This window comes from Lepeophtheirus salmonis, chromosome 5, assembly GCF_016086655.4.
Source record: "Lepeophtheirus salmonis chromosome 5, UVic_Lsal_1.4, whole genome shotgun sequence".
NCBI lineage: Eukaryota > Metazoa > Arthropoda > Copepoda > Siphonostomatoida > Caligidae > Lepeophtheirus > Lepeophtheirus salmonis.
Window position 1 is genome coordinate 25360533 of NC_052135.2, and position 21779 is coordinate 25382311.

Genomic DNA, 21779 nt, shown 5'->3' on the forward strand with positions numbered 1-21779 from the left:
TAAAAAAAAACATGTTGTTTTTGATACTCATAAATCAAAAATTAAAGTCGCATTTATACACATATTTATATTAATGCCTATGATCAAAATGAAACATCCATTAACAAATAAATAAAGAGTATTGGTAGTGTTGTCTCTCACCCAATGAATGAATAATCCATATTTAGAATACTTTGAAAAGGCAGGCCTATTATCATATGAAAAATATATAGTGAATATGTTTTCGAAATGCAAAAATGTGTAAAGAAAGTAGTGGAAAAAAATATAATAGGGGTTTATGTACTGTATTTCACAACCTAAATTTTGAATGTATAAAGCTGTAAGGATTTTCTCCTTTCATGTGAAGAATGCATCATGTGAATTCAGTTAAAAATTGCATAGTTGTTTATAGAATAATTCATCGTACGTTCAACACCCTTTAATGGCCTAAAAAATTGATGGAACAACGTAGTTCAATGGCAACATGCTTGGGGAAAATTATTATATTGAACATAAGGGACGTAAATTCAATACTTGGTCATTCATATAGAAGGAAATATACTTATTGGATATAAACTTCAAAGACAATTTCTAGGTCATAGGAAGACACTGCAATATTTTAATGATTACTATACTTATTTAGTGCAAATCCATCGCGCAAATTAAAAGAGTGAAGCGAAGTACGTTGAACAGGATAGGTATACTAGACAGGGATATTACAGCCACAAAATTCCCAGAACATGTGTAGAAAATTACTATAAAGGTAAATTCTCAAATTTTTTCCTCAAAAATTGGAAGAATATATGGGTTTTTTTCCAAAGTCCAAAAATATGTCGTGAAAGATTTGATCTCATATTTTCCCCGCCTTCTTTTTAACCCTTAGAATACCAAAAGGGTCCATTTGACTCTTTTAAATGTGATTGTTTATCTTAATTCCCCTATTAATCCAAACTAATTATAATCTAGGGACTTTTTTTGTACCTCTAGATATTAAATAAAAGACGGTTTTTTTATTTCCTCAGTCTAATATTATATTCTACATACATAAAAACACAATAGTATATAGTACCAATGGGTCTAATAGACCCAATAAAAGTATGAACACTAAGTTAACAAACCTTAAAGCCTATCATTAAATAAGAAAAGTAATAGAAGCATATTGACATAGAATAAAGATTAACTAACTCAAACTTTTGTCCAAATATGCTCGAAAAGCTAAATTCAATGTTATTTCTCTAATAAGTAAATAGCTACGGACAAAAAACTAACAAATTATCTATTAACAACGTGGAGTGGCTTAGTTCTTTCGGTTATGAATAATCCATTTATACGAGTATGAAATCAAATTTATTGTGTATGTAATAGTCTTTGCTAAAGAAGAAACATATTAATAAACCCAACATTTTGTGATGAAGTCTTAAAAAGATACCAAAGATTCAATAAGGGTCCAGTATACCTAGGCGGTAATATACGTGTAGTTAATAATACGATACTTTCTGGATTATAATATATCACTTTCCAATTAATGTTATATTTTTTTGGAAAATCCATGTAAAATTAATATAAAAAAATCATGCAAAAAACCTTTTAGATTTCATATTCATATGCCTTTTTAGATAAACTATAATGCACTAATTACTTATATCTAATTATTTATTTGTATAATATCAAATTTTCTAGAAGTTTGATTTTTGGTATACATTTTTATTTGTTTGAATGAACTTTTGACTAAGAAATAAAATCCGAAATTCAACAGAAAACAAATTATTTCCCTTTGATTTTGAAACATATTTTCAAAATAAGTTTATATTTTATGTAAAAAAATTCAAGTATAAAAAAAAAAGAACCAGACTTAAGTTTCAAAAAAAGATTTTTTATATCAGCTTTTATAACCTGTAAAGAAAACCAGTATATTCAAAAATTATAGGTCTGATTTTTTGTTTACAACTTCCAATTGCTTTGTACATTGATAACTTTCTATGAAATGTCTAACCAAACAATTTGTATTTTAATGACCATTCTTCATAGTGGGATCATTTTTTTGTCGAAGTTGGACGGAGAGGCTTGCATTTCTCTGTTAAGATCATTTGCAGACATTACATGATGAATAAACAAAATAAAGGAAGTCATATAAATAGGCGAAATTATTGGTAGTTCAATGGAAAGAGACATGAATTAATTACGATTAGAAGAAGATACTTGTTCACTGAAATGACCACAAAAAATAGGGGATTAGCAGATGTTTACTTATGGCACCTATGTACTTAAGGATTAACTTTCCGAAATACCACTAAACTTAGTTGTATTTCAAATAAGAAAATGTTATTTTAACTAAGCTTGGTGCCACCATACGCTCCTGCGTTCTCCCATTGACGTTGTGAGAATAGAACAATGTATCACAATAGAGTTACTATCTATCCCAGGGATTTCCAACCTGCAGGATGCATTGCTGTCCAGTAAATGTTTAAGTACAGCCAATACTCATTCTCACTTTAAGCAGTATTTTGTAGCAAAATTGTCACAATATCTTCAAAACGCATAGAACGCACATAATACGTACAAACATTTTTTTTTTTTTTGACGTTATCTTGTATTTTTTGAGACTTTAATAGCAGGGGCGTCCGCAGGGAGGGGGTTGTGGGACTCCCTAAATAAATTTTTACCCGAAATTGCTAATTTTTTCAAAAAATTATGAACCCTCCCCCTGAAAAAATATTATATATGTATATTTAAATAATATTGTGGACACCCCTGAACAGGGTTGCCATATTGCCCTTTTTTGAAGCAATTTGGCCTTGAAAAATTAAATTTGTCCCAATTTTAACGAAATATTTAGCAATTATAATGAGAAATTAATAAATACCTAAAAAAATTACAATCTTACTTAGGCTAAAATACCCTATTTCATATAATGATGTATAGGTCTAGCCAGCTGTGGATGATTCATTATAATACACAATATGACCAGGTATGCAATATAAAAGGCCCATCCGAATCAATTTGGTGACCTATTCAAGATATTAGCCAATAATATGTATATTCAATATGATACTCTCACAAAAAGCTGAATATATTATTTGCCTTTGACATTTATTATTTTCTGAGAAATAATAAAAACCTCCAACAAATATAATAAATAATTAAAGAATGTAACATAAATAGTAAATGCAAAATATCAAGTTGAAATATGTACAAAACGGCACAAATATATATGTAACGTTGAAATGCAAGTTCTTAACACGTCCTCTCACACGCCCCCGCCCCCCCCAGTCTTGCATTAATGTTTCTAACGGGAAATAAAATAATAAAGACAGAACCCACTCTCTGAAGAGGTTAAACTCCAAAAAATTTAGCTTGCAAATAAAAAAATGCAATCCAACTAGGCCTGACAATTAAAAATTAAAGCCCTACCAGACCAAATGGTTATGGGCACACCTTTTCACAATTATCATGTTAAAAAATTGAACCCGTCACCTCTTTTTTCTACTCACCCATTATGGGACCCCCTGAATGAATGGCTTGAAAATAGATCGGAGGGTGCTAGGTAATTTCATTCCTTGTAAAATTCATCCCCGGACATTTATTTCATTTACACATTGGAGAAGGAGATTCAGTAACGTCATACGGTTTATGTTACAAAACTAGTTAGTAGTTTATGTGTAGAGGGAGGGATGGTAGGTGGGCAGTCGGCACTGGAGATGAGGGATGACTAGTTATGGATGGGAGACGTATATCAAAGAGTTATGGTGTTTATGGATTAGAAATAACGTCCTAATAAATCTTAAATAGTGAGGAGGAATGGAATCCGATGCGTGGATATTATTTATACCATGGAAAATAGAAGTACATTTATATACCTAGATTAAGCTGGACTTCGTCCATGAAAGTATATTATGCATTTGTTAATATGATATATACTATAAAATAATTCATTAACTTATCACAATCAAAGACTGTGGTGTTCTTACTTCGTCCCTTCACTTATGTTTCCTCGGGACTCAACTATCTTACAATCTTGCGTGTTTATATCTTATGTGTATTTTGTTATTATATGGGTGAACAAACTTGTTTCTTTGTGGCAATTAACCATATTGCTATTAGTCTGAGGATTTCGGATCCTAATGAATAAAAGGAAAAACATGTTCCAAGACACTTCAGAAATAAAGCATCCTTTTTAATGGTTGATAAATACAAGAATCTGATTGATCTGTTCAGTTGTCGAGCTGAGAGGATATTATTTACTAATATAATAATAACTCAAATTTTGGATATGATCTGTTAAGTTGATTTTCTGTTGTGTACTAATGAAAAAAATATGTTTGAAAAGTTTCAAACTTTAAAAGCCGTTTTTGTCACCTATTTGAAAATGATTTTTTTTCAATTAAATTTATCTATTTGTAAAGGAATTGAGACGATTTAACTTTGAAGTTATAATGCTGAATTTTAAAAGTTTCTTTAAAGTTCCTTCCTTCAGTGATACAGAATAATATAATCCTCAATTTACATTTTAAGGAAAAAAAGAATGCTACAGAAAGAACTATTTTTGATACATAAACGATCACAAAAACGGTACTGATCTCCAAATCGAGTCAAATAAGTATTGGTGAAGGTGAACAATATACATAGATAGACAGTTAAAATCCTCCATTATATCATACATTAGATTGTGATATATTTAAACTTTACTTCTCTGATAAGAGAAACTGTATTAAATCAATGGAAGTAAATCGCTCAATATTTACTATTTCATAAAATATAAAACTTGAGGGATGTTTCGGAATCATTTATTAGTTTTAGTTAATTTATATTCAAGTCTCAATATTCAGGAGAACAATAGTATCAAAGAGAAGTTGCAATTTCATCATAATTTCCTCTTTGTAGGATATCACCATCAAGGGGCATTGATAAATAATATTTATCATATAAACGATAAATATATGCTTAGGTATACGTCGAAAAAAAAACAGAAAGAAAATGATGTTAAAATTGATATTAACACCGGTTCCTACAACTATTTTCCTGATACACATGTCAAGTTCAAAGATTATGTGATAATGTCAATAATTATTTATTTATTTCAAAATAAACTTCTAGCGCCCCCCGTTATAAATACATATAAGATTTACTACCAAAATGAAAATAATGGGGTGGGTGTATTTGGTGAAGGAATAGTATTATTTGTTCCTCCATATTAGGTTTAAGCTTACTAAGAAGAAAACCTAGATCCCCACGTTTGGAAATTCCGAGCTTGCTTGCTTTATTGAAAAATAGCAAGGGAATTACAAAGAACGTTCTACCAAATATAATGATGGAAAAGCAATAACATATATCTTTACCTTATTTCCTAATACTGGATAGAGGTCAGATAATTTTTTTTTTGTAGCTAAATATGATATCTTGAACTTTGGGCTAAGCTCAATATAGTTTTTGGGTACATTATATAAGTTTGTCCATCACTCATACTTTCTGTTTTTTTCTCATTAATGGGAAAAAGCAAGAGCGGATAGTATAAAATCAATTATTGCAACCTTTTCATAATAATGAAGTAATTTCGAAACAAAGAATATCTTATTAGAATAAGAGGAGACAGTTATCGACTCAACGAATCATAATTGCTCTAAGTCAGTTTCCACGTAGAATTAGAGAATAATTAGATATTTTACTGAATATTTCTATTTATGTATGTTTATATTAACTTTCTGTCAAAGAAGTTATTAGATTTTATGACATAAAAATTCCTCTACATGATACAAAATTACTTTCATCCTTTAATTCTAATGTAATGGTTGATGGCCAATACAAGAAAAAGTAGTATTCACTAAATACCATTCTCCAAACTGAGACTGAAATGTCCAGGGAATTAATTTCCTGGGAAGGAAATTACCGGTCTCGAGATCGGAGCTTGTCTTGAATAAAAGTATCGTTTCTAGCCCCTTTTTTAAATTGCACTAAAAAATTGCCTGTAGGCTATTTTGATGCTTTAAAAATAAAATTGAACAAATTAGACACAATTTTATAAAAATTGAGAGAATCATTTTACCAGTATAATTATCAAAATAAAAAGGATGCATAGTTAATAGTTATGTATGGAACATTGTAGAGAAAAAACAAAGTTTAACCATTATTAAAGAAAAAACGGTATGCTTTTTTTTTTTCTTTTTGTTCAAAATTTAATCAATCGTTGAAGTGTTAACATCTCCCTCTGAATAAAGAATTATCTCCCATCATTAATGTAAGTAGTCATAAAATGTATAATAAAATGAATATATACATATTTTTAAGCCAATTAATAATATTTTCTCTCCCCTATTGCTATTTTAGGTTCTTCTTTTTATAGCAGAAATTCATTTTTTCCCACCTCTCAAATCATCTGACAGTCAGCTAATACTAACAAGGACCTTGCTTTTGTCTTCTCCTCGTGCTCTCAAGAAATTATATCCCTATTAATAAGAGATTTCATATTTTATCTTACAATATATATGTACTTCATTTTCGAAAATTACTCTACCCACAAAAAATGTAAAATAAGTACATCTGACAGCTTTAAAACAAAGTAAAGAAACACGCCTATTAGCTTGAGGAGATACATGGACATGAGGGTAGATATATTTTTTCCCCACAATATATAGCTTTTTTATGATACCACAGATGACGGCACCTTATCTTTTGTTTTTTCATTCTCCCTTATGACGTATGTAACTTTACTTTGTTAATTCAGTTAAAAGGGTAAATTCATGGCTTCTCTTTTTTTTTTTTTTTTTTTGCTTTGTCCATCCTAAACATTCAACTATATTTATGCGTATGTATTGTTATCTAGTATTTCTCTTTGTCGGCAATTTCATATATTATTAAACCTAGGATTTAGAGATACACATAAATTATACTCTTTCGAAAAGATATAAGATAAATTATTGTTGATTATATATTTATGTATGTTTACATATATATAAAACTATAACTGTGTTATATGTACGAATGAACTATGTATTACTTTGACTTTTCCTTCAATAAACTACACTATCCACAAACATGCTTAAATACATTTAAAGATCAATACAGATGTACCTACAATAATTATATATATACATTAGACTGTCCAGTTTTCGCCTTAATATTGTTCTTTCCCTCTACAAAAATAATTTTTAGACTGGAAACAATCAAAAAACTGACTTTGGTACAGTTTGAAGCCTTTCCAGCCATTTTTTTGCCTGGTGTAGACCATTTTAGTTCAGTAAAAAAATAGTAATTATGGGTCAACAGTGGGTATTTTTAGGTCAAGTATATTATGAGTAAATAATTGTACCTTTTACATCTTGTAGTATTGAATTTATCAGTTAAAAATAATATGGTACTATTTTAATGATTCAAAGGGTTTTGGAACATTTCCTCAACGACTTGCATTTAAACAATATAAAAATTTGATCGTAATTTAAGTGACTGTTGCTGAACAAAAAGGTGGAACATTATCTTGTTTTATATTTGATAAAATATGCAAGACACAAATAATATTAGGCCCTTTATATTGTTAACGTGGTTTCTATTCATAGTATTATATTTGAAATGGTACAGGAGGCCTAAAAATGACAATTTTTTTAATTAAAATGGCATCTAATCAGAGTAAAAATGGCATAAGAGGCCTGAATCTTTTTAAAGTTAGTTTTTTGGTTGTTTCCAGCCAAAAATGTTTTTTTTTTGTAAAGGGGGAGAAATATTATTTACCCCAAAATAGGACAGTCTAATGTATACCTATAATAAAAGGAAAAAACCTCATTATAAGTTATTTGTGCTTGATAAGCAAACGAAAAACAAAGTTTTTGGGCTTTTTTTCTCTTCTTTTTTTTCTTCATGCTTCTGAATAATATGGTATATATTATATCCGTTGTCATCATAAACTTTTATTTATTCTCCTTTTGTCTTATTCTAACTATGTAAGAGCCAGAAGCGAATAAATATTTTAATGATTAAAGGAAGCAGTGTATATTGCATTAATTAAGTCCATAATCTCAAACCTTTTATTATGTTATAAAAACATATGGTAATTTAAGGCTAATATAAACCTGTAAAAAAACAGATCCAAAATTAACCTTCAGACTAACAGAAGTCATATATAATCACTTAAAACATAAAACATAAAACATACTAACATTATATTTATTGTGTACAAGTTGCAACGTGTGTACAAGTTTCATTCTTTTCTTCTTAAAATACATTATTTAATTGCATTGAAATTATAATTATCAACTATAGATTGATACTATCATTTTACTTTAACCTATACAAATTACATGGGTATACTTATTTATGGGTAATATAACTCTGGCCATTAGAACTTTATAATGTGCCACACAATACTTGTATTTCAGTAATCAAAGTTAAAACAGTCAAAAATTACACATTTAATATATCAAGTATTCATGGATGAAGAAAAGCATTATCTTCATACCAAGTAGTGTGAATTCTTTTTTATTTATTTATTATTATTAATCCCAGTTTTTGGTTGAAACTTGTATATACCATATCTTGTACTCGAAATATATACATATATATATATATATATATATGTATTTAAATATATAATCATTAAAATTTAAAAAGGGCCCCTAAAAAGACACGATCTTTTTGAAATAAAAAAAGTATTATTTAAAAAAACAAAACAACGTCATTGGATTAAAAATGAATCAAATTTTATATTCAAAAGACCACATATTAGCTTTGGAAAAAAGGGAAGAACTAATATCCAATTTCCCTTTTTTTATCTTTTTTCCGATAAATGATCAATAATTTTGTCGATTTGCCAGTGCCATTTCCAGGGCCTTCAAATTGTATATAAAAATAATGTATTACTATAAATATAAGATGATTAGATTTAGAATGCAAATATTATCAAGACTCACTTTTCAGAAAAAATATTCCGACTTGCTTTTGTATTGACTGGACACATTTTATTTTTAAGACTCAAATAAAACCTAATATAAAATTTTTCTTTGATTATGATAGGAATTTTTTTGTAACATTTAAGTGTAGTTTGAGGCATCTCCACAGGATTAATAAAAAGTTTTTGCTTTAATAGATAATTATTTTAAGGATACAAATTGAATTCAGACCCGATCTGATAGTAAATTATTTTAACTTGCTATAGTGTTGACGGACCACATAATATTTATATATATTTTTTAATGAATGACCCATTGGAATAATTAACTTTTATTCGACCAAATTGAAAAAGTTTTCGTACTAAGATATGAAATTAATTGGTTAAGCTTACCTTGAGCTAGATGATGGATTAGAAGTTCCAAGGAGAGAGGAAGCGAATGGAAAAAATGAACTCTTTGGCTCTTCAATCTCTGGTACAGCTTTTTGTGAGGCTCTATTAGGCTGCTGCCTTCTTCTTCCAATAGCTGGCTGCGGTATTGGCTCTTCTGGCCCAAGAATACAAGAACAAGGATTTGTGAGGATATCATCTAATCCCATGGACTCTAGCCACCCTCGGAATGTAGATGTATTACTAATTGTATGAGTGTCCATTGCTTGTCCTTCTTTTATGGCCAAAGAGTTGATTTATTCAAATATACAACATATGTATAATATAGGTGCGTGTTCTGTACGTATGAATTTAATGTGTAAAATATGTGAGTTAGTGATTGGACTAAATTATATGGTTGTCATTTTCTTTTGAGAAATGAATTGGTAAACCAAGTATATTTAGTTAGATATACATCAATTTAAAAAAATGCAATCTTTTCTGGGTAAGCAAAATCTACATTCAAGAGAAAAGCTTACAACAATCTAAAATATTTAAGAAATATTTCGAAGTACCCAAGAATATAATTGTTTCCTCATTAACTTTTCATTAAATTGGAAATAAATAATACTCTTTGCAATAAACTAAAGGGCAAAAAATTGACATTTTATGGGAAATGACTTCTTATACCTTAATTGTAGAGATGTGATCAAACGTTTTAAATGACAGTTTTTTCGGGAGGGAACAGAAAAATAACAGTTTCTTCATTATATTCCATACTGAAGACTGGCGTTAATATATTTTTATGACGTAATATCATAGATATTACCAATTCCAGTTATGGTTTTTTTTCATGTCTTCTAGTCATTGACTACTCTTTCAGAAATCAATCAATAGACTACTTTTCACATATTTATAGAAGTACAGTAGGCAGTTCGACCTGTTGAAAGTTACTAATTTCTTCAATCCTAGGTGTTGAATATCTCATATAATCTAATGAAAGCTTATAAATTATATTTGACTCTCATTATGGAGATTTTGGGATTCATTATTTCCCCTGATAAAAAACTTAATACAAGTAAATCTTATTAATTTAATCAAGCAATACTTGTTCCCAAGAGTATATCATTAGGTGTAAACCCATTACCAATATGTAATTTTAGTGAAGTAAACATTAGCAAACTTTATTTAGTTATCTTCATTGAATAGAAGCAAGCGTACAGCTGTAAAAAAAAACCTACCATTATACTGAAAAAAAAAAAAATCAACATGATAATCCTGACACTTAGAAAAATGTTTAGAAAGAGACTAGCTTAGCTGTCATTACGTTTAATTAAATTAACAGTGAGATAAAAGACATATAAACTAGTCTTACTTCATAACAAACAAGGACATTGACAGGAATTACTCCGCTAACGAAGTGTAAATAATAGTTTGCTTTTTATTTAGAGTACCTAAAAACGTCTCTGAACTCTTGATTTTTCTTTCATAAAAATGTATATTTTACAGAAGTTCATATGTTATTTTTCATCATGTTTAGAGTGTCAAAAATATCTGATAAAATATACATCATACCTTTTTTTTATATTTATATTTCATTTTATGTTTTGTATTCTATTGGTATCATTTGTTGAATATGTTTATTAAATTTTTGTCTACATAAACATATATGTGTATCTCTATAACATTTTATTTTTCATCTTTAAAGAAGGATAAAGAGGAGGGAAATGTCAACATTTGCATTTTTCTTGATAAACAATATTTTTTATAGTATACTTGTCATACAAATGTATACACAAATCTACAAAAAACCTCAATAAGTCATATAAATAAATAAACTAAAATATATACGCTTACATAAAATAAAATGGATCCAACCCATAAAAGTTATGATAAGATAAAACAATAGAGTTAGTAGATTTATCCATAAAAGCAAATTGATTAAAAAAATTCCATTACAAAGATCAAATAAAAATAAGGATAAATTTAACGTTACGCACATGATATAGGTATATATGGTTTACATTGTATTTGTGTTGTTTTGAATGTTGATTGATTAAATTATTTTAAGCTTTGAACAAGTCCCAATATTTATTGAATAATATTTTTTTATAGTTTGGATGAATAAGTTAATTACTACCAAATGGGTTTGGGCCCCTTTGGGTTGGGGAAAACAGGGATACTTGCAACGCCTTCTTCTTTTCTATATTTATGCATAAAGATATTGCATTTGGACTTTTTTGTAGTTTGTAAAAAATTTAAATAATCAAAAATGAAAAATATACCTTCATTTTTGGGCCTATTTGAAAAAAAAAACACCAGTTTTTTTGTTATTAACAAGTAAAAATAGAAAAGATAAAGTTATATAAAGACTCAATAAAACATAATATATCGATACACATTTTAAAAAACCTATTTACTTTTACTTTATTGCTTGCATCACGAAATGGAAAGTGAAATAGTATAAAGTTTATAACTATAACAAGTTAAGACGATATTTTAAAGATAAATTCATACTTGTAGTAGATAAGAAGACCTAAATAGTTCCTAAGGTCCAATTCTACTAATGTCAAAAATATTACAGTATTTTATTGAGGCATAACCGTTGTTTGTTTACAAATTGATAGAGAGAGGCGATATATCTTGTAGTAAAATAAAACTACTGTCCTAATGATTTGCAATATTGATCAGGGATACACGTATCTAATAAATCTAACTGTATCTTAATTTGCTAATTTACATTTAAGGTCAATAATTTTCAACAATTTTTAGGTTCCTTTTTTTATTTCTCAAAAAAATATTATTTTTATCAAATTTTCTTATATTCTGACTCAATCTCGATTTTTTCTTCTATTAAAACTGTTTTTGAATATACAGGGACAGTTGCAACATTTAATAAGTTGATTCCTATGAAATTTGTAAAAAAATCTACTGGTAAAGTTTCTAAATATTATTGATTTGATAAAGTTATATGTAGAGTCAATAAAACATAATATATCAATACGCATTTATATAAACCTTTTTGCTTTTATTTTATTGCCTGCATCACGGAATGATGAGTAAAATAGTAGAAAGGTTCATAAGTTAATCTACAGAACACTGATGCTGACATATTGTGTTAAATTTTAGCGTGCCTTAGTACAACTGACTTTAAGTTATTCAGCCCAAAATAAAATATGAAGAGTTGTATTCTAATACAATTTATAGAAAAACCACTGACTATTTGGGTGTGTTTGGGCCTAACCAGCTATGACTCATACGGATAGGATTTTTGCAGAGAAAAGCAAATTTAAACAATCTATAGAATTAATTACTTTCCCCCGTTAAGAAGTAATTAATGTGAACAAATCCCTTCATTCAGTAATATCACGTCTTGCTCCTGTTTCCTACTCGAGCTCTACAAGAATCCCATCCCTAACTATGAGTAATTGAAAAAAAACATAAAAACTTTCCCGTTCTTTATTATAGTATTAGATGTATTCGATATTTTAAAAGGTTTCGAATCAATGGAACAGTTTTCAATGTCCTTGCCAATAAATATAGATATCTAAGAAAGGTTTTTATATCATTTCATCCGATTCCATAATAGAAGATTGATCAGCACTGTTTTATGTAAATAGAGATATTTATAGTACCACATAAATAATGAAGAGGTGAGAGTGGAAGGCACTAATAATAATAGCTCATACTACTACAAGAAAATGAATAAAATGATGGATTCACTTTTTCTTCTTTCCTCGCCTCTGAATAAATTGGTATATGTATTTGAAAAAAAATAAATAAAATAGCTCTAATGTAAACTATTGGGTACATATTTATAGGTATATTAACAATGTTATAAAAGTAGAACGTGTATAAGCCCAATTTATTACAAAATATCTGTTGAATGTATTATATTTACATAAAGAGATAATTTAGTTTGAACACACTTTAACATCTATGTATTTCATTTAATATCATTGAGAGTAAATAAGTTTTTTTTATTTGCATCGTAAATTTTGTTAAATGAGCAAATTAATGAGGAAATCAAGTATCAGTCAATTTATGGTTTATACTACTTAAAAACAACAAAGCCTTTGTTTAAAATATTATTTTTTTTTTTGCAGTTGCTGTGCCATGTTCTCTTATTTGAGTAGAAAAATAAATTCTTAGTGAAGTACCACTATTAGCCAATTTCCGTCAATTGGACAATGATTTCTTAAGGTTAATGTTGAGTAATAGCAGAACATATATATATAATGTTAAAAATAACCCCAATAGTTAACACAATTTAGCCTAAATCGATAGATATTATGCCCTTGAGTATATATATATTATGATTTGAACAAATTAAGTTTTTGCTAAGAAAATTCTTGTCTTGGTAAATAAATATTGATATAACTAAATATATGCTTAAAATATTAGAGATTTTTAAATTCAAGTATGATATTTTCTAATGTCATTTTTTTCCTTGTCTTTTTTAGAGATATATTTATTTTATACCTGATTAGAAATGATATCAAATTAGAACAAGGTGTCTTTTGTACGAAAAAAGCATCCAACTTAAATATGAAACTGCCTAATTTTCTACCTAATAATTTAGTTATATTAATTCATATAAGAAGCAATATCTATTGACTACGACCAGCTTGTTTGATTATCGAAGATTTTTTAAAATACAAATTCGATATTAATTGTGTAATTGATCATGGTATTTTTAACAGTATTTTTGCTACAAAAACAATGATTTTAAGCTACATTTATATGAAGTTAATAGCTATAATAATATTATTAAGTTTATTCTTGAATATATAGATAGAGCTAATTATCTAATAGAAATATAATACATAGAAAATTTAGTCAGTTTATGGACTTCTTGTTTTTCAAGTATTTACTCAATAATCAATAAATTAAATCATAATTTATAATCAATTATTGTACATCAATTTTTCAAGGGTCAAAAACATTTAATAAAATGCGAAATTATAAGATCACTACTGAAAATATACTTCAGAAAATTATTTATTTCGAAAAACAAAACAAAAAATATAGTTATGAACAAAATTTCAATTTTTATTTGTCCTTGGAAAGAAATAAAGTGTTCTTATTTTTTTTTTTTTTTTTTTGCATCGAGAAACATAAAAATAATCTTTGCAACTCCAAATTCATTGAATTATAGCTATTTAAATTATTTTTTACAACATCTACAGTATTTAGTGTGATTTTTGTTTTTGTAAAATCTGAATATCAGAAAAAAACATATTTTATATATTGTATTCTTTATTCAAAATGTTTCCAGATTCATAAATATTTTAAATAATTTAGTATTATTTTCTGAATCGGAAAAAATCCCATCTAACCGCCAAAAAAATGACAAAAATGGACTTTGTTTTAGAAATTTAATAAATTCTTTATTTGAAATTACTATCACAAAAATCATTGTTTAACTTAAAGTAAATATATACATCTTTATATAAAATATAAACATTTTAAAAAATAATATTTTGGTAAATTTATCATGCTATAAATCTTTGTTGATAATATATAAAATGTTACTTTTCGATAGACCACAAAAGTATAAATTTTTTGTTAGAAAGATTATTTTTATGTTTCTTCAGGTAAAAGTAATCAATACATACATTCTCAATTCATGCAAAAAAAATTACTTGACTCATAAAATTAGTTGTATATAAATAATATGCATTTACTTTTTATGTATGTAGATGGTAAAAAAATTACAGCCCCCCTCACCCCCGCCCATTAAAAGATTTTCGTTGATATTCAAATTTCGAAGCACTTTCACAATAAGCGTTATAGCATTATTAACTTTTCTTTTTATTCAAAGTATAAGAATATTTCAAATACTCGAAACATATACCCACATACTACATAATAGGTTTGTATAAGTCATATTAAGGATACAAAAGCGAGTGAGGAGAAGGGAATAAGTACTTTTGGTATCACTGATTAAAATTATAAACATCTTCCTTTATCAAAAACGTTATCAATAGTCGATGGAGAACTGAATAAAATGCCTAAAATAACCTCGTCTTCTGTCTGGATTTGTGAAAATGGTGGCCCAGGAATTTGGAAATACTTACCGGACGAGAAAAAGATGGCTTGTCGGATTTGTCGATATAAATGTGCCTTTAGTCCCCTGTCTAGAATTCAACGCCACTCATTATCCTCATCTCATATCAAGAGCATGGATATTCATCTAAAAAATCAAGTCAATGATTGTACATAGTCAATAAATATTACTTTTTTATCACTTAATGATTAGCTATGGTTCATAAGTTCCAAGAAATGGTGTTCATAATTCGCTTTTGCTCAAAATCTTTACTCATGTTAGAAAACTACATTAAGTCAAGAATGGTTGCCTGAATTATCTTCTCACTTATAAAGGGGTCTTTTTTATATATCCAAGATAAGTAATTAAGGTTAAAAATTTGACTGCATGGATTAACTTTTCTTTTTTTAGATAAACATGAAATAAATTAATGTAGGATTCTAAAAGCTGTTCGTACTAAAATTGGAAGAAGAGATAGATTTAATTCTAACATTTTTATTATTAGTATATTTATTGTCTAATTTTATCATTTTGACATTTTCTTTACTATTATTAATTATTTAGATATCATCGGTAGAGATATATCTATACTGTGCACAATTGTATATAGCAACTTCCACAGGACGAAAAAGGGATGATGATCATTTTGATGAAACTTCACGTCTGGCTTGAGTTTTGCACCCCAAAGTTATGACATATTTAATTGAATTCCGATGTCAGAACAAGAAAATATTACTTAGATCAATCTATTATTTCGATATTCTGTATTTATAATTTATTATTATTATTAGTTATATAATTCTAATTGTTTAATTTTGTATATTTAACCTAAATGTATGATGGTTTATTTTTTAGTATGTAGATTATATTTAATTTAAGCCTTCTTTTTTTGACTTAGAACTTATAATTTCATGGAGTGGGACGTTTTCAAATCTATTGTAGCGGACAAAAAAGAGTAAGTATATCTTTATTAAACATTTTGCTATTAAATACTTCCGTTATACCCTCAAAACTCATAATATAAGCAGGCAGCTGATAATCACATCAGTATTTTAAACAATGATACCATAAGTCTTTCAGCCCCCCTCCCCCTTCTCCTTGCACGAATTTTTCTCTACAAGATTATAGATCAACTTTAGTTATAACGCATATAACATTAGTGGGAGACTCCTGGTAACTTTTTACGTAGCTGTTCAACTTAATAACTGGTCTTAAATCGTTCAATTCTAAAATTAATATTTATCTAGGTTTTCTCTATAACCAATACTAAAAGTCTAATTATGAAAATTTGAAAGATTTTACTTTACAACATATTCCAGGTCAATGTATTCATTTATGAACAGTTAGACTATTTTTGAATTTTGTACTTCATGGATTTTTTGTGATTTTTTTTTTTTTTTTTTTCAAATTATAATACAAAGTTAATATGAACATCATATTTAAAATAAACTTTAGTTTAATAAAATTTTTTTTTCCGATAAAATAAATATATATTATTTAAGGTATAGTTATTAACTTTAAATGATTGAAGAAAGCAATTAAACACTCGATGACCCTATAAATGATTTGTGAATTAAATAATATTTTAATAAGTGGTGGTGTAGTCATTTATTTAACAAAAACCTCAATGATAAAGAGCTAAAATAATGAATAATAAAAAATAACCCCAATAATATTTAATTATGAAGAAGAAAAAATATCGATGTATTAAAAAAAAATGTACATTCATTTCTTGTTTTCATGACAAGCATATAAGCAAGATGTTTATATGGCATATTTACATTGGAATATAAGCAAAATAAATTATGTGATTATTTGAAGATCCCAAGGAATGTAACAGGGAGTTATGTACATATATCATTAAGTTTGAGTAAAAAATCCAGTAGTTTATTTCAAGTTGTACAAGTTTCTTAACAAGATGGTAAAATTCATTGTCTTATTTTATTGTTGTCTACAATTTAAAAAAAATGATTGAAAAGAAACCAAAAACCTTTTATTGACTATGAATGGTCTACTTAAAGGATAAACTAGTTGTAGACATGTAAATAATTTAATTATAAACATCCATATGTTGGTTATTTTTAGTGCTTATTTTTTGCCTTGCTGCTACTTTTATGTGTTTACTTTGAGGATAATAAACCTCCCGAACCCAAGGGCAAGAAAAAAAGAGAACACATTTAAAAGAAATATACATATATATATCACTATAGCATAAATTCCCAACAACATTAGCTTATGAGATAAATATCTCCTCAAGAAATATTTTGTCGCTTTATATACTATTTTTAAGATCAACTCAATAAAAGGTTCAGTTTTCCTATATTTAGATTCAAAATACGATACCAAACACACGTCACAACGCCGAGCTTAAAAAGCGACACAACTCTCTTTTTCTATTTTCTTTTGTAGAATGTTTAATATACAAATGTGCAATTTTGTAAAATATGCATGTGTGCAACTTGTAAAAATTACTTCGTGATTTGGAAAAAGTTTTTGTTCTTTATAAAATATATTTTTTTTAAATAAAATATATGATGTACGTATTTGTATTTTTAATAAAATATAACAAAAAAAACTTTCATGCTACAAGTTGAAGTGATAGTTGTTAAACACTAAAGAGGATATTTATTCAAAAAATTATCTTATGTTGACACATCACAACAACTTACTTGTGTTAATACTGATTCTGGGGTCGACGTTTCGCTACTTTGTTTTAAAACTTCAGTTAGGGCTTTGCATGTTTTATATTTGAAATGTGAAATGTGAATTCAATAAATTTTGAATTTGAATTTGAGTATTTATGTGAATAAATGAGTATTTCCAACTCAAGGTTACATAGATATGTATTTAAAAAAAAAATATTGCATTCTTTCTTATGATAGTCCAATTTTACATCAAAAAGTAGCATTTAATTAAATCATTTTACAAGACAGAATGTATATATGGAAATATTCCTGTTCATTTCACTCACACATTACCAACAACGAATCTTTGTTGGTATATAATTAAAGAGTTTTTTCAAGAGAATTATATTAAATATTAAGAGATTATTTCCATAAAACAAATTCTTTGTAAAACAAAATAATAAATTATAATTATCCCCATTTTTTTCTTGTGTTTCGAAAATAATTAAGTTTTATCCCACAATTTGCATATAAAATTCTTTTTTCTATGAATGAAGAAGACGCCATGACAGTTCTAACAACCAAATTAACATTAAATCCTTAAATAAATTAGATGTTTTTGTTTAAATTTATCAATTTTCTTTCAATCTGACACATAACGAATGGAAATATCATTTGAACTCGAGACAAGTTAAACTTTTGAGTTTATATTTGTTAGGGCTGGTACGGTGCAGTGTTGTACTCTGGGTCAATTTGGTACGTTTTTACTATCGGTGCCGTACGTTTATATAATCACATATTAAATATTTTGATATGATAACATTTTTGAAATTTAATTTTTTTAAATTAATAGAATTTGATAGTTATTTAAAACTTTAAAAAAATACGGATCCCCTTATAATAAAAAATAATTTGTGTATTCAAAAAAGAAATAATACCTTAAAAAATGATAAAATAGATGTCAGTTGTCGAAGACCTGGTGGTATGGTAAAGACATAATTTAAAAAAATTCCCCAATGTTTCCATGTTAGCTTCATAATACCTCGCAACTACAGGTACATCTGTATCAATAATCGGTCTTGTTTATTAGCAAACAATTTATACAGGCTCATCTATATTTTATATCAACTTTTTTTTAGAGAAGTTAAGTATATTTAGGAATAATAATTTTGCCCTTCTTCACAAATATAAAAAAGTACAACAGTATAAAATTTACACTATAACTTTATCATATGATCAATAATTTCGGCCAACTATTCTTCCAGATCTTGGATAAAAATTGCTTCTTAGAGATACGATTATCTTTTTGGATGATCATTATTTTGTAGTAATGTTGTCCGTTTTTTATCTGATATTGTTTTACCAAAATTCCAAACTTATTCATTAAGAAAAAGTTTGAGATAATGTGACGTTCATTACAAAGTGGTCAGTTTCAATAAGTGTTGCAATTTTCCTCGTAATGTTTTATTCTTAAACATATTTATGCTTATAAAAAAACAAGTTTGTTAGTAACGGTAGGAACCTAAAGATGTTTATGAGAGTAGATTTCATCAATCTATAATACTGACCTGTGATCTATAATATATATCTTATTGTATCTAAATATTATTAAATTCATTGAAATTATATAGTTCAACTATTTATCAGTATAGATTACTTGATCCTTCTGATATGGCTTATGGGTGGAAATTTTGTTACTCGTGATGTAAAAAAAGAAGAGTAGTTGATTAGAATAGTGGCGCTTTATGGTCTAAATATTTATGACCCCTTTTTTTCAACCATATCTCGAATAAATATTTATATGATCAGCCTGAACAAATGTCTAACATTATAATGGATGATTTTGATGCTGTGAATGACTTTGTTAAGAACAAAATTAATAACATAAATGAAAATAATCGTGTTGTTGTAATCAAAATGAAAGAATTGATTACTATTTCAGAAATGTAGGACGTTCTATATCGCATGGAAAAATTAAATCTAATGATCAGGTTATAAAATCGGTAAGACTTGACAGATTTTTGGTCTCTGAGGATTTGAGGGGCAATGTTAAACAATACTTGCTACTTCCTATATTTTACACTGACCATTCTGATTCAATTTATTTTACCTTGAGTTTCAAGAGGCCCAATTTAAAAAAAGGTATGATAACTGAATGTGAGCCATTTGTTAGAAAACAATGTAAAGAACGAGTTAGAAATGATAATTAAATGATATGGACATTTTTTTTAATCAGAAATGAATGTTGCTCCTGGCGATAAGTTGGAGAAAATTCTCAAAAGATGCAGAGGTTTTCTGAGAAATTATGGCTCGAAGATCCAAGAAAAGAAACGCGTCCTTATCTCAAGAGCCTCATATAAATGCAAAATGCCGGAATAGAAGTATATAAAAAAGTTTAGGACTTGGTTGGAGAAGACACTAGCAGGAAAATAATCTGGGTAATATTTAGGTTAAAGATTGGAACTGAATATTTTAAGTGGAAGAAACCTCTTCAGAAAATATGAAACAAGGGATGAAAATTTTGAAGGGTTTGTTAAATCAACAAGGTAGGATCACTAAAGATACAAATGAAACTGCTGCAACACTTAAAAATTGTAACAAAAACCTTGATAATTGTACAAATTGTAATGAAGATACTGTGCGCCTGAAATGTAACTACAATACAGCTTATTTTGTTGAAAAGTAAAGTTTAATTAATTTAATACCAAAAGGGAAAAAAGACTCCAGGTATGTAAAAATCTTAGACCGATTAATCTTTTAAATAGTAGTTATAAAATAATGACTAGAATTCTCACTGAAAGATTAAAAACTGTTTGAAGTAAAATTATACAATGAGGAGTGTGCAAGACTTGTTGGAGGAAAAAGAAGCTACTGGGATAGCAATTGACTTTGAAAAACATTTTGACTCTGTTTTACAGATTCAGATTATCTAATTATTGAAACGCAAGAATTGTGGAAACCTTTTTTATTCAGTGTGCGGGACATTGATTTCAAGAGCAGAATCTTGCATAAGTTGAAGGATTTTGCTAGACATTTCAAGATTCAACGTTATTGTAGACAAGGAAACCCTTTGCCTACCTTTCTTTTTATAATTGCACTAGAAGAGTTGATTTACAATATATTTAATAATAGCGCAATATGTAAAATATTGTTCGGAGACATGAAGGTAAAGACAGAAATTTATGGGGACGAAATGACTGTTTTAGTACCTTCACAAGAAAAAGAAGCATCAATTTTAGAATTAATAGAAGTGAAAGAAGGCCTTGCAAGAAAATGTGGATTAAAAATAAATGCAAAGAAGACTGAAGTGATCACTATGGGAAGGGAAATGGAAAAAGAATCAAAACTAAGAAAAACTACATTACTAACCGATTAGGTTTAGAATTCAAGAAAAAAGTGACTTAAACTGTGAAGAAAAGGAAATTAGAGTAAGCCAAATTTGCTATCACTTCCAAAATTACCATTCGGATCTGCCTAGAAGAGTACTTATATGGAATCAAATGATTGTGTTCAAGATTCGTCAATTAATGTGTTCTGTTCCATACACTGAAGAAAAAGAAAATATGAAGAGAAAATTTATCTTCGATGGAAAAATGCGTACCACAATATCATGGACTTCACTTCATGAAAAAAAATTCTTGTTGGGGTCTTGGACTAGTAGACACGGAGAAACGCTGGATAATGAGTAATTTCAGATGGTTTATAAGATTGAATGGTAGTCAAAGTACGGGGGCAAGCATAATAAAGGTGGATATGAAAAGAATATATGATTATGATCTTCATGCCCCGCCTAAATATGGTTATGCCGACCTTATGAAACTATTTAAAATTAAATAGCTTTTGGAGTTGTATAGGTGTTGCATGTTCCAAGCTACTGAGAATGTTT

At 27.7% G+C, this 21779-nt stretch overlaps 1 protein-coding gene across 3 annotated transcripts in view; it reads right to left on the reverse strand.

Annotated features, from left to right (window-relative positions):
* Syt7 (Synaptotagmin 7) overlaps nt 1–21779 on the reverse strand; it is a 313580-nt gene that overhangs the window by 107234 nt on the left and 184567 nt on the right. For 2 of the 3 annotated variants that reach the window (XM_040713161.2, XM_071888465.1), the window contains exon 2: nt 9245–9578. The exons of the other annotated variant lie outside the window; for it this stretch is intronic. In XM_040713161.2, coding sequence (XP_040569095.1) covers nt 9245–9504 — 260 coding nt within the window. In that variant the 5' untranslated portion in view covers nt 9505–9578. The remainder of the gene's footprint in view (nt 1–9244; nt 9579–21779) is intronic. 3 annotated transcript variants of the gene reach the window in all.